The 14724-nt window shown below is 46.0% G+C and overlaps 1 protein-coding gene across 1 annotated transcript in view; it reads right to left on the reverse strand.

Annotated features, from left to right (window-relative positions):
• Positions 1 to 219: 219 nt before the first annotated feature.
• Positions 220 to 14724, reverse strand: part of PtA15_14A38 (uncharacterized protein) — a gene marked incomplete at both ends in the record, with an annotated part of 84305 nt that continues 69800 nt past the window's right edge. Inside the window, 8 exons of the mRNA XM_053163100.1 lie at positions 220 to 460; positions 543 to 640; positions 697 to 849; positions 928 to 1007; positions 1065 to 1314; positions 1405 to 1471; positions 1545 to 1700; positions 1838 to 1890. Of these exons, the coding sequence (XP_053026713.1) occupies positions 220 to 460; positions 543 to 640; positions 697 to 849; positions 928 to 1007; positions 1065 to 1314; positions 1405 to 1471; positions 1545 to 1700; positions 1838 to 1890 (1098 nt within the window). The remainder of the gene's footprint in view (positions 461 to 542; positions 641 to 696; positions 850 to 927; positions 1008 to 1064; positions 1315 to 1404; positions 1472 to 1544; positions 1701 to 1837; positions 1891 to 14724) is intronic.

Consider the following 14724-nt stretch of genomic DNA (forward strand, 5'->3'; position numbering starts at 1 on the left):
CTTAATTTAAGCCCCCTGAACGTCAATGCACTCTGGACTTATTATGGTATTTGCCACACTAACAGGAACATGGTTATGTGAAATGGCCGGGTGCTCCGAATGATTTACTTTAGGTACTGAGGCGGAAAAAAAATAAAGGAAGCTGTGAAACACAATGAGAAAATGGCAATGTGGTACTCGGTGCAGGTCTACACCCTACAACTGCATCATGGCCAAATTCTAATGCTCTACAACCATGTCTTCTAACACATTGGATTCTTTGTCTTGGGTTGCATGTTGGGCGCGTTTTGTATATTTGCGCTTCTTGCGGGGTGTCTCCAGGAGATTGGAGTTGGCAGGAAGCGGTGAGTTCCGTGGTACCCAATCTTCTGAGGATTTATCTTGTTGATTTTTGAGGATTGCTTTGGGGGGTGGTGACTTGAGAGGCGGGTCAGGCTCTGTGTCGCTCTCGAAATAAATCCTGTGTGAAGTTATCAAGGGTTTCTTTTGAAACAAAGTGTCCACAGTTGCGCGGTAAGTCCAAGTTAAGTGTGGAGACTTACTGCACGGGCCAACGACTCTTGCGTGGCAATGTCGCAGTGTTGGCGGTGTTAATACCAGAAGAGGCGACAGTCCCGGTGGAAATGGACATAGATAACGCCTGCAGGCCGAGAGTCAGGAGGAGATGTGTTAGGTTGACGAACGGACAGTACATACATTGACTTGTAACATGCGTTCTTCGACACTGTACCCGGCGATATAACCAGAAATGAGGACTTCACGCCCAACTTGGAACAGACCAAATTTTTTTCCGAGGTTGCGGTTTCCAGCGACTTTATATTGTACAGTAAATCTGACAGAATTCTGGGTCTACGTGGGCCAGAGGATGAGGCCAAAGGTGAAAAAATGAGCACACGGGAGAAATATGTACGCAATAATGCGACATACTTGGACATTGTAGTCCGTGTGATGAATCTTAACCAGCAGGTTATTGAATTGTGATGTAGCTGAAGAGTCATCTTTCTCCTCTACTTGAGAGAAAATCCGTAGCATCCAGCCTTTTTGGCTAATGATACCGGGGAAACCTTTGGAGTCGGCAATCGGGAACGTCAAGTCCTGTTCAAAGTAAAACACAGGAGGAATTTTTGCTTTGAGCGCTATTAATCTTCCTGAAAGGAAATATATTTTATCTTGAATGAGGGAGGTGGCAACTGAGCCATAGCCTTGGAGTTGGAGGTTTATTTTCATGTTAACATTGTCATTGGTATTAGAGTCGATGAATGCTAATGTGGATTCAAACTCATAAGTAGAACCAGGAGTGATGGAGGGCAGAAGCTGAATGTATAGTTTTTGGAGGTGAGAGCATTGAAATAAGTTAATAAAATGAATGTAACATTAGACAATAATTAACTGCATGAAACTCACGGCTTTGGAGATGTTGAATGGGGCACGGCAAAGAAGGGATGGCTTTGGCGACGTAAGGACAATGCAACTGGCGCCAAGACAGGGGAGTGAGACAATTTTTTTTGAATGGGGAGCAGAGAGATGAAGAGGAATTGACAAACGGGTGTTGTGGCTTGGCAACGGTGTACTTAAATAGCAAAGGATTTAAGGTGCGCGGAGCCAGAACCAGTGTCGCGAATCGGAGATGATTGACTGTCTTCAAGTCCGGGTGTGCAGTGACTACGCAAATGTAAACTGAGAGCCAGCAGACCGGATAGCTGAGCCGGAAACGGAAGTTACAGGTAATATGGCGTACCGGGATTATGTTGCGGTTGTTTATGGAATAGAAGATGTCATGGTATCACTACATCAGATTGGGGCCCGGTATACGGCAAATATGCGCAAAAGGACATACCTTCCTTCTGATAGGATGTCCAAGTTGAACAGGAACTCCAATACGGTTACCCGCTGAAGGGAATGGAGCAAGCGACGTCCATTATTGGCAATTAAAATAGGGCATATGCATTGTTAGTTATGTCTGGGGCATGTTAAGGACGGACTATATTCCTGATGTGGAATTTACATCTTGAGTGTTTGTATATCCCAATGTGGAATTTACTTTGTCTTGGGCAATGTCATGTGGAAATGCACCTAAGTGCTATCAGGAATTGGGTATTTGACTATGCTTCCGATGTGCAATTTACTTTGTCTTGAGCAATTGCAAGTTTGCAAGTGGAAATGCACCCATGTGCTGTCGGAAAAACAGGCCGGGTTTGGAATTGGATAGTATTGTTGTTGGTTAAGAATTGCAGTTTGGTGACGGGAGGTGGGAACAAAAGATGTGTTAGATATAAATATGGGGCAGGACCACACCCGGGTTGTTGGACCACGGAGCTTGGGAGGTATTGATTGGCTTTGCCGTTATTGTCATCCTCCCAGAAGCATCCTTTATCAAAAATCAGTAGTTACAACGGCACCTCATTATTATTCTGCAACCCTTACATGGGGAAATGCTGCGCGGAAAAATGAGATGCTGACTTAATTATTGATTTTTAATGATTAATTTTTTTCTTTGCTTTGTGATCTTTTATATTGTTGTTGTTTGTTATTTCTGTTTTTTTTCTGGTTCTGTGTCTTTTATTTGTTTAATCTCTCTAGTCCCATATAAATTTGGTCTCGTGTCTTTGTTTTATTTCTCTCTATTGGATTCCTGTCTTCCACCAGGAAAAAAAAGTAGTCACTTGATGGCAAGTGACATGACACAGCTTTGGTTTCAGCTCCAACACTGCTCCAATGCTGCTCCTCTCCACCAGCACATCTAGGGCTCACATGATAGGTGTCAGGATCAAAACACTCAATGTGAAAAAACCAGATGATACTCAGCTTTGGCCCTGGCCCAGCTGATGCTCAGCTTTTACCCTGGCTCAGCTGATGCTCAGTTTCTCCCCTGGCCCAGCTGATACTCAGCTTTGGAACTGGGCACCTGATGATCATCTTTGGCCCTGGCACAGCTGATGCTCAGCCTTGTCCATGGCTCAGCTGATGCTCAGCTTTGGCCCTAGCCTAGCTGATTTTCAGCTCTGGTCCTGTCCAAGCTGATTCCCATCGTTTTCCCTGGCCTGGCTCAGCTGGTGCTCAGCAAGCTGAGCATCAGCTGGCCAGCTGGCCCAGGACTGGGCCAAAGCTGAGCATCAGCTGGGACAGGACTAGGAGACCGCTAAGCAAAGACTGGTACAAAGCTGAGCATCAGCTGCGCCAGGACTAGTACAAAGCTGAGCATCACCTGGGCAAGGAATGGTCAAACGGCTTTTTTCCAATTCTGAGAGTGAGCTGCGTGAAAAAGCTGAGTATGAGCTGGGCAGAAAAGCTGAGTATGAGCTGGGTACCAAAGCTGAGTATCAGCTGGAAAGAACTGAGGATCAGTTGGGCTCATCAAAAACTGAACAGGACCTCCTTGGTAAATTTTGGAAGTTGAGGAGATGGTTGGGAGATTGGGGTAGATAGTGGATAGATATTGGATAGATGGTGGGTAGCTGGCTGGAGCTGGTGTAATGTCACTTGTCATCAACTGACTATTTTATTTTCCTGGTGTTCTCTCATTTTCTTTTTCTACTGTTTCTTTTCCACTCTGGGTCAGGTTGTTTGTTGTGGGGGGGAATGTAGGGGTTTACACAACAAGTCATGTATATAGTTACGAGTTGTAGGGGGATTTGACCCCCGGGGGAATTTGAAATCTTGACTCTTTACCAATAGCACTGTTCACGTAAGAAATCTATGACCATGTGAGAGATATACATCAGCATACTTTCCCAGCCAAATTGGCTGGCACAATGGGATAAACTTTATTTCAATCTTGCTGATGTTTAGCTTACGTGAAGAGTGCTAATATCTCCCTCTATATAGATCCCGTTGATGTCTGTTCATGAATGGGAAGAACACAAATGGGGCCGCTTGGATGACTATCTTCATGTGTTTTCCAATGAAACTCTTGTAGTGATTAACCATGAATATTGCTCTTAATGATGGGATATTGAGTGAATCTCTGTTGAATGATTGCCAATTGGCCTCCACTCTCCTTTTTTCCCCCTCAGTGAGGCCATCCATGAAGTCACGCAGGAGGTATCAGATGACTCCAAGCTGCAAGACATGTAATATTTCTACTGGGGTATCCTTGCACCCATCAAAACCTTTTCAGAAAGGGTTTGGATATCAGTGTAAAATAATTATACACTCTGGAATAAAATCATTTAATTGGGAGGGCTGACCTCTCAGAGTGTAGAATCGATTGAACAGCCGATGTGATTCTGTTTTTTCAGTGGCCTCTATTGACTCCCTCAGTCCTGCCTTGCTCCGCTGATGATACCGCTCAACAAATTCCAAATTTATGTTGTCTTTAAGCCCATTTTCCTTAGTTTTGTTATCATACTCTGTCTTGGCCTCAGTTTTGGATTCTGTCCAAAATCTGTGCATTTTTGATATTGTGTCTTCCCACTGTCTTGGTGGGTGGGGCTTGAATATCATTACTTGTTTGGTCAGATTTACTGATGAAACACGTTCAATAAAAGTGGCACTTACCACATTTCCTCCTGTGTTTAATCCAAAAAAATCCTTAACGTAACTGACCAATGATTTATCTGCCTTCTTAGCAACAGAGAGTTGACACATGCGGCATGGGCTGTTGGCATTTGCCGGCATTCGTGTGCTGGTCATCTTAGCATGCATGGGTGAGTCCCCCAGGGCCACTAAGACTAGTGACATTATGAGAACTTTCTGATTGAGTACGCTATCATAAGCAAAATGACCATTGATGCTCATATCACTAAATGAAATCATGCACAAACCCATCAGGTTAGAGGTGGTAAACTGAATATCATTTAAAAACCAATGCCAACTTACTTAATTTCCTCTATGATGGGATCTGCCAACTCTAAGCAACTTGCCACATTGGAGGTTGACACAAAATGGCAATTGTATTCCTGATTTGACCAGTGTGGATGAAGCCCAGATAAAGTGAAATAGTATGATATATGCTTGTTCCATTGTTTTGAAGAATTACCAGATGTGTCATCTGCATAGAGAGTGATTGGAACATGTCGGATGATGCAGCCCTCAGCTTTTTTCCTCCAAGGGTTTGGTAGCTCAATTTGGTTGATTATATTACGGTTAATATCTTCTTCTATTGGAATCAATTGGGTCAGCTTTGAACTTAATGTCTGAGATAGGGATCAATATACTTGCCATATATGATTCCACCACATTCTTCATGCATATAAATCTGATTTTCCATGAGAATTTCTGAGTACATCTCTTGAAATTCCATTATATCAACTGCCCGTTGGTTGGCAATGTTAGCAAAACTGATTTCCGCGGGCATAATGAGGTCAAATCCTTTGCCTGATTCATTGGGCCTGAATTCAGGATTACAGCATTTGGCATAAAGCTTCCCTTTAGATTTGTAAAAAAATGTTGGGATCACCACTTCACCAGATATCAACCTTGTGGGTTCATATATGTAGTAATGCCTTTTTTTGATGTACACCATCTGCACCTGCACCTCCCGGGGTAGATCTTCCCTCCACTTGAAGCTCTGGCAAAGACTGTCAATTGGGTCCCCACATGGATCATGAGGATAGTACTCCATATGGTTGGTTACATATTTGTTGAGCAATTCCTAAAAGTATTCAAACAAGGTGTCAGATCAAAATCCAACAATCATAATAAATTGATAATCACAAACATTAGCCAAGATGCCTTTCACACTAATGTTGAATATCTTGTTATCTAATACACTGATAGATTCCGCCAGGAAAAATCAATTGTCACCAGACATCAGGTGACATCAAGCAACAATGACTGTCACTTTGTTCCAGCTCTGGTGCTACCACAACTAGGCTACAATGGCCCCTTTGTTTCCTACAGGGGCTGTCTATGCGGCCAACTGTGCAGCTGGTGGGTAGCTCAGTGGACTTAGGCTGATGTCACCTGTAGTCTAGTGACAGTTTATTCTTCCTGGAATTCATTATTGATAAAATTCAGAGATGTTCTCAGTCTTTCTCTTGTCCTCCAAGCAGCATCCCAATATGGCAAGACCAATTTTTTTGTTTTAAGTACAGCCCTGAGGTGGATGTACGCCACACGTGAAAGAAGATGGTGCAAGAATCCCAGAACAAGACAAGCCATGAACTCCCGAGAATTCACCATGAGTCAATACACGCATGAGCATCAATATCCACAATGGTAAATTATAGTCATAATATTACCTCTTGTTTCCAGAAAGGGGTCCAATCATCTTGTGTATTGTTAACTGAAGGAGGATTATTTTGTGATTCCAAATTAAGTGACTCCATTGGATCTCCAAATATATCCCAGGCAAAAAATTCATCTGAGTGGTCTGAGGGAGGTGCATGAACACCAGAAGAATCTGAGGCAAAACCCACATCATCATCCTCATGGATAACAAAAGACTTGTTCAACAGTGGTTCTTGCATATCAGTGTCAAAGGTATCTTGAGTGTGATCCCATTCCATATATGAAGGCCCATGTTGTACAACTGGTTGTGGAAATTGTGCTGAATGGCGATTGACTGCATTCAAGTGAGCAGCTGATCTCAAGTGCTCTGTTACGTGATCCATTGTCCGGCCATGACAGTAGACGCATTGGTACCTTGAGTTTCCAAGAGCATCTACAAATCGTGTGAATCCTGTATGATAGAAATTACAAATCAGCATCAACCCCCCCGCTCCCTGCCCAAATGGGAATCAAGGCAGACCTGGTATTTCTGCCATTTATGACAGTCACAGACACAGAATGAACCCAATTAAATTGCCAAATCAGAAGGTGCCAAAATAATTTTTGTGATGTGTAAAGGTTCTTCCACTTGGCTTTTGGAATGTTCCACTATTTGTTGGAATGAATCAGCTTCTTGGCCTTGGTATCCAACTCACAGAAAATGATAAAACCCAGTCAATTGTACTTCAGGTTTAAGAAAATATGAGGCGAAACTAAAGGTGGTATTTCAGTAAGGTAGAGAGGAAGAAAACAGGAAAGAAATGGAGAAGAACTGAAATAGAGAAGTACCTAAAGGACCGCGTGGTTGAGCACAAGATAACACAGGAGACAAGCCAGAAAACAAAACAAACAAACAAACAAGGACAAGAGACTGAAGAATAAAGAGTCAGTAAGGATGAAACAAGTAACAGTCAAGAAGAACAAAGGAAAGAGAGGAAAGAAAGGAGTTACCACCACTCTTGATCCAAGACGCAGGTGACCTCGTGACAACGACAATTGGGACTTGTGTATGGAGTCGCTATTGTGCGCTGGTGTGTATTGGACGCTGGTGGTTCCGGACGAGATGAGGAGAGTTCAGGGATGGCCAAGTTCATCCAAGGTAACAAGACTCCGCAGTGTGCTCTGAGCTGCGGAGGCAACAGGCCCGCTCTCTCTCTTCTGGTTACAGTCAAAATTCTGACACTCCCACATGCTCATTGCCGGACAGGCAATGAGCACAGAAGCTGAAGGCCTCGCAGTGCTCTCTTGATAGAGGATTTACCGACAGCTTTTGTGAGAAAGTTGGCCAACATCATGCTTGAGGGTACATATTGGATGGTGATTGCTTGGATTTTGATTTCCCTGCGAATGAAGTGATGTCGCAGTTCCATGTGTTTTGTTTTGTAGTTGGAATGATTGCTGAGATCCTTTGCCAGTGCAATAGCTCCCTGGTTGTCATCGAAGATTTGTGTTGGCCCCGGAATTTTAATGTTGAAGATTTTCTTGAGGAGTGTTTTAATCCACATGATTTCCTTGGTGATATCGCCTAGGGACTTGTATTCCGCTTCTGTAGAGGATAAGGAGAGGGTTGGCTGTTTCTTTGATTTCCACGAAATGATGTTACCGTTCAACAGTACTAGATTACCGGATACTGAGCGTCTAGATTCCGGACACGATGCCCAGTCGGCGTCGGCGTAGCCGACTAGTTCATTTTGATTGCTCGTAGGCTTGATTAATTTCAGACCAATATCTCTAGTCCCTTTTAAGTAACGGAAAACTTGAACTCCGGCTTCCCAGTGAAGCGTTCCTGGATTGTTGAGATATTGTGAAAGTGAGCTGACGGCGAACGTGATATCGGGGCGTGTGGTAACACTTAGATAGTTAAGAGCCCCAACTAGAGAGCGATAGTTGTTTCCAGATTCGAGATGAGCAATTCTCTCGGCGTTAGATGCCTGAACCAGGTGGCTACCGGGCTTCATTGGAGTAGACGCCAGAAATAGATTAGGAAGTCCAAAGCGTTCCAATTGAGAGTCGATGTAATGCCGCTGCGAGAGTGTGACTGAGCCTGATTCTTGAGCGATGTTCATCCCTAGAAGAAGACTGGATTCACCCAGATCCTTAATTTGAAATTTTGACCTAACCTCTTGTTTGAAATCCTCCGGATTTTTGCTGAAGATGGCGAGATCGTCAACGTGTAGATACAGGAAAGTGCCTTTTCGCCAAAAAACACACGGTTCAACGTCGCACTGTCGGAATCCAATTTGAAACAACCAAGAGGTTAGTGTACGATGCCAAGCATTTGGGGCTTGCTTCAGACCGTACATTGCCTTCTTTAGTTTTAAGACATGGTCAGTAGGAACTACAACACCAGGAGGAGGGTTAAGATACAAGTCCTCCTTGAGCGGTGCGTTGAGAAAAGCACTCTTGATATCTATTTGGTGAAAAGATAAATTGTGCTTCAGCGCAAAAATGATGAGCATTCGGAGTGAAACCATCTTCCCAGTTGGCGCATACGTGTCAAAGTAATCCTGTCCCTCTATCTGTTGAAAACCCTTCGCACATAGACGCGCTTTGTATTCCAACGGAACATTCAGATGATCTTTCTTAACCTTGAAGACCCAGGTACAGTTGATTCTCTTTTGATCGCCCTCCTTTTTGAAAACTATCCATGCCTTGTGGTTGTTCATGTTTGTGATTTCCTTCTCTATCGCCCTCTTCCACAGAGATGAATTGGGAGAATTGATGGCTTGCACATATGACATTGGTGTGTTGTCTTCAGTATTCTCAGTGAGATATACTAGAATGGAGTTGCCTCGCCTATCGACTGATAAGATATTGTCCGTGGAGATCGCGCTGCTGATATCTCTTGGAGCCTTCTCAACATGATCTATGTTACTGGAACCCAGGTGATTACCGTTATCTTCGTCAGGAGACACTTCGGGTTCTGACTGTCTTGGAGGAGAAACACTTGAATGAGAGTTTGATCCCGCTGGTAACACCTTTTCATGGTCAGCGGAGTCTTCTGAAAGGTTGAAAAGATCATCCTCAGATTCAGGTACTTGGTCCTTCAGTCCCGGAAACACTGTTTCGTCAAATTTGACATTCCGCACCCAAAAGATTTTTCCAGAGGCCAGTTGATAAACACGGTAAGATGAGAAGTCATTCTCGTAGCCTAACATGATTCCTCGTTCCGCTGTTGGCAGGAGCTTGAAGGTCCGCCTCTCTTTTGGAATCAAGGAGTATGTGGAACATCCAAACGGTCGAAGAACTTCCAGTTTCGCGGATCGTCCTGTCCAAACGGTGTACGGGATCACGAAGTTGCGAGTAGCTGAAGGGGTTAGATTGGAAAGTTGCGCAGCGGTGTTGACCGCTTCTGCCCAGAAGGTTCTGGGTAAACGTGACTGAACAAGAAGGCACCTAGCTTTGACTAGGATGGTTTGATTGGTCCTTTCCGCCATCCCATTGTTCTGTGGGTTGTATGCCGGCGATATGTGATGTGCTAGACCTTCATTCTTACAGAGCGTTTGAAAAGAGTCATTCACAAACTCTCCCCCACCGTTGGACAAGATTGCTTTGAGTTTGGCTCCGGTTTGAGATTCTGCGAGGGATCAAAATTCCAGGAATTTATCGAAAGCTTCGTCCTTGGATCGCAAAAATTTGACTGATTTGAATCCGCTATACTGATCAACCAGAGTCATGAAGTAACGGTACCCAGAGATAGAACGTGTTGAAAAGGGTCCAACCAAATCAAGGTGTAGAACCTCCAAGACACTAGTGACCTCCTTTAATTTGCTGTCAAATGGCAGCGCCTTAAGCTTACACATCTTGCAGACATCACATTCTGCGGTAGTGGACTCGGGCACAAGGATCTTCTGATACCTTGGATTAGGATGGCCCAGGCGCACATGCCAGTCTGGTGAGACTGGACTTGAGAGGTAACAGGAATGAGATTGAATTGCAGCAAAATAGGAGGAAGGAAGCTCTAAAAGATTATGCTTGACGGTGCCTTCAATGTGAAAATTCCCGTCAATCACTACATCCACGCCATGGTTTTCGGTCTTGCTCATGATTAGGTTCTTTTAATAACCTTGGGTTCAATTTACTTGATAAATTTAACAGTTTATATATTGGTCTATAATTATATTGTTTAAAGAGTGATTGGTGTTTTAAAGGATGTGTTTTAGTTCTTTATAATATTTCACCAGGAAAAAAAACTAGTCACTTGATGGCAAGTGACATGATGCAGCTTTGGTTTCTGCTCCAGAGCTACTCCAGCGCTGCTCCAAGTCTGCTCCACCAGCACTTGTAGAGCTTGCAGGACTGCACCAGAGCACTCAATGTGGCACAGTCAGCTGATCCTAATTTTTTCCCAGGAACAGCTGATGCTCATCATAAGCTGAGCAGTAGGCATTGACTGAGCCTGGGCCAAAGCTGAGCATTGGCTGAGCCTGGGCCACAGCTGAGCATTGGATATTCCAAGCCTGAAACAAATCCAAGTGTCAGCTGGACCAAGAATATTCCAAATCTGAGCATCAGCTTAGCCAACAATGGTCCAAAGCTGAGCATCATCTTGGAAAAGTCTTTTGCAGAGCTTAGGATCAGCTGGGACAATACTGTTCCAAAGATTAACACCAGCTGGGCCAAAAATTTTCAAAAGCTGAGCATTGGCTGAGCCAATGCTGGTACAAAGCTGAGCATTGGTGTGAAGACCCCCGCGACATTGGGTCTTCACACAAGGGGTTACGGGATCACCTAACCCTAAACCCCCTGCGAGACTCATACATAGACTCGACCCCGCTCTCCCCTAGTCGAGTAGAGATCTGATCTCTCTTGACTAGGTGAGCACCTTTCCTTCTTCTCTTTGTTTTTGATCTGTTTTGTCTGTGTATCTAGCCAGAGAGATCTGATCTCTCTTGACTAGACTTTGAAATACTAGTTACACCGTTTGGAACTAGAACTCAAACGGCTCTCGTCTCGTCATCTGCGCCCGTTCTTTGTTGTCTTCAGTGAGGGTTCACAGAACCCTTACACTTTTTTTTTCTCGTTCCAAACAACCAGGATCATTCGGATCCCCCTTCAGTATCGTTACTCGCCGGTCAATCGTGACCTCTCGTTCTCGAATCGTGACCTTTCGTTCCCACACCCGGTCAATCGTGACCTCTCGTTCTCGCACCCGGTCAACTGCGACCATCGTATCGTGGGCGCTCGGCTCCCAACTCATCAATCTTCCCTCAGATTGTTCCCTCTTCTATCGCAACGGCCGGACAGGCCCATGACAACCCGAAACACAAACAGCGAACCCCTCCTGCCCATTACGGACCCCGAGGAAATCCTGCGAGCAGCTCGCCGCCGAGCTCGCCTTGACGCTGCGTTAACTACGACGAACCCTATTTCGGTCCCTCTCCCCTGCTCATCACCGCAGACTAACGCCACCATGCAACACCAGCCGCCAGGAGGCTCAAACTCACAACCCCCACCCAACCCCCCAGACTCAACGGACCAGGGGTTAGAAGGCGAGATGAGCATCACTGAAGCCTTTAAGGCCCTTTTGACCATTCAGAAGAATACCGCTGTACAGTTTCAAGCAGCCCAATTCCAGGCCGAGCAAGCGCAGGCCCGAGCAGAGGAGCAACGCCGTCTTGATACCGAACGGCTTGCCGCTGTCGAGGAGCAGCGAAGACTGGACAACGAGAGGTTCATGGAGCAACGCCGCATCGATGCCAAACGGATTGCTTCCATCAATGAACAACGTCGACTCGACAACAGCAGGTTCGACGAGCAATGCCGCATTGACGCTGAGAAACTCTCACTCCTGGAAGAAATTGCCAAGAACAGCGTCAATAGACCGGAACAATCCCAAATCTCTGCCACACAGTGTGGTATCCAGCTTGGTACACGCGGGAACAGTGTTCATTTGGCGCATGGAAGGACCTCAAGATTTGATCATCAAGGCAGTCAAATCACTCATGGCGCGTGGCATCGTGGCGTATCAGGTTTTTTTATCATTTATGTGTTGTTTTCTTTCCTTTGTTCTATTTTTGAGTGCTTTTCTTTTATTTTCTCCTTCTCTTTATTAATTTTTCTTTCTTTATGCGCGCGTTGGAGGGTTACAGAGTGGAGGGTTGGCTTTAATTCTGTAGTGTTGCTTTTCTTTTGCTTCTTTTTTTTTTTTTTTTGTTTTTGTTGCTGTTGGTTCTGGTTGTCTGTTGTTTGGGCGCGCGGGGCATGATGATGGGCCCGCAGTGCGCGGCGCCCTCCTGGAAGTCTAAGTTCAAGTCGAACTTAGACAAAGGGGGGGCATAGAACCCTTCTGATCCCATTAGGAAATCTATCACTGAGCTGTTATTCCGATCCTGATCCAGGGCGTTAGCAACACGCCATTTCTGAGCTTATTGATCCATAGGACACTTCAACGTTCTTCTGATTTTCCGGTTCCGCCACGAGGCGCCGATCTTTTGATTACATATAAGATCCCGAACCTTCCTGATCTCCGGCGAAATTGAGTTTGAACTCAGTCTTCTTCTCGATTCTGCCGATCTCTTCCCCAAATTTTCCTACTATCTCACTCGTGCTCTCTTCAACTACCCGAAGTACTTATCATTCTCAAGCCTGCCTTCATTCTCATAAACTTAACCGCCGACGCGCCTTCTCAGCCGTCGTAAAATACCAACCCCAACCGCTACTACTGATCCTCGACAGCTTATCCGACTAAATTCCCGGAGGGCACTTCCCCATCAAATTCTCTCATCCCTCCAACAACTGCCGCCGGCCTGCACCGGACGGAGTTCCACATTTGGTCCCCCGAGCCGGGATCGAACCAGCGACCTCAAGATTTACAGTCTCGCCGATTTTTCACGGTTTTCGAGACGCTTGGCGGTCTTCTTTTCTTTTTTTTTGTGGTTTTCTTCTTTTTTTAGGTTTCAGCGGCGGAGGCACAGGAGACTAGAAGTAAGTCCTCCCAGTTTGTGCACCTCCTAGGGTTCTACTACCTATTCGTCAAAGCATTACGTTGCCACATCTGTGAGCCTCTAGCAAGTTTCGCCTCTATACCTTACAGATCACTCCTTCGAGCTCCCACGTGATGGCAGAACCAGGCATAGCGGGTTCGGCGGCGCGGCCCATCAAAATCAAGCCGCAGGACAAAACGTTGAGCTTCGACGGAAGCAATGTCGAGCGTTTCCTGGCTGACTACCAGCTTTCGGCTCGGTTGGACGGAGCGTCGGAGCACGACATGGCCGAGCAGATTCGCTTCTTCGTGCGCAAGACGGAGGTGAAGGATGTTTTGGAGACACTGGACGGGTATGACCCCCCCAACTGGGTCAAATTGAAGTCAGCGATGGTGGCGTACTGGGGCCAGGTGGATACGGCTCGATTCACGTTACCGGACCTGGAGGCTTTGGTGCAGACTTGGAGCTCGAAAGGAGGAGTGTCCTCTGTTTTGGACTATCAGGAGTTTCGTCGCGTCTGGGAGCCTATCCAGTCCTACCTGATCCGGAAGGCTCATATTGATTCCGTCGAAGAAGTGCGGACCTTATACTATCGCTCTTTTTCGGCTGGTGTTCAGGAGCGGGTTAGAGATCATCTCATCAAAGAAAATACAATGATCACGACTTTGGACAATAGATTCAAGTTGCCGGCTTTCGACGTGTTGAAGGAGGCGGTAGCGAAGGTTATGAAGGGTCAGACGGCCTTAACTTTTGAGAATCCTCGTTCTTCATCCCCGGTGCCTGTCGGAGACTTCAAGCAGTCGAACGATATCATGCGCAAGATGGAGGACGAAAGACGTCCGAAAGACCCGTCCGCTCCGTCCGTTAAGGCCCCTGCGACTGTGGACGAGATTTCCAAGATGCTACAATCCTTCGAGCAGCGGTTGGAGAAGAAATTCGTGGCTAAGGGCTCTTCTTCGACGCCGCCGGCAGGAAGAGAAGCTCGAGGGCCTATGGTGTGCTATTATTGTCATAGGGAGGGTCACGGGACTGGTCGATGTATGGAGCTAGTCAAGGATAAGGAGGCCAATCTAGTCGAACAGAAAGGCAACAATTTTTTCCTGCCGAATGGCGCCCTTATTCCTTTTGATTCCTCACGACCGATAAGACACGTGGTCGCCTCCTTTCAGCCCAAAACGTCGACAGCGTCAGCGGAGGAGTTTCGAGCAGGTTGTGGGGCGCTAGATCCCTGGTACCCCCCTGCCGTGTCGTCTCGGTCATTCACAGGAGCGTACGAGGCTGATCCGGCGAGGAAGAAACACGAACCTCCTAAGCCGTATAAAGCTCCGATGGTGCCACCTTCTGCCAGTCGAAAGCCAGCCCGGAAACCCGTGTCGACTCCAGCTGATTCTGAAGGCGAGGACATGGATGATGAGCCCGAACTCTTTGAGAGAATTCCTGAGCGCGCTACCGAGGAACGAGATCCAGCTGAAGCCGAAGTTTCGCCGCCGGTTTCCAAACCCAAGGCCGCTACGCCGCGGGTGCGCTTTGAGAGGGAGATCACAAAGGATCAGCCTAACGCAGTTGACGTCATGCTTAAGAAGGTGTC

The sequence above is a fragment of the Puccinia triticina genome, chromosome 14A, assembly GCF_026914185.1.
Source record: "Puccinia triticina chromosome 14A, complete sequence".
In the NCBI taxonomy this organism is placed as follows: Eukaryota; Fungi; Basidiomycota; class Pucciniomycetes; order Pucciniales; family Pucciniaceae; genus Puccinia; species Puccinia triticina.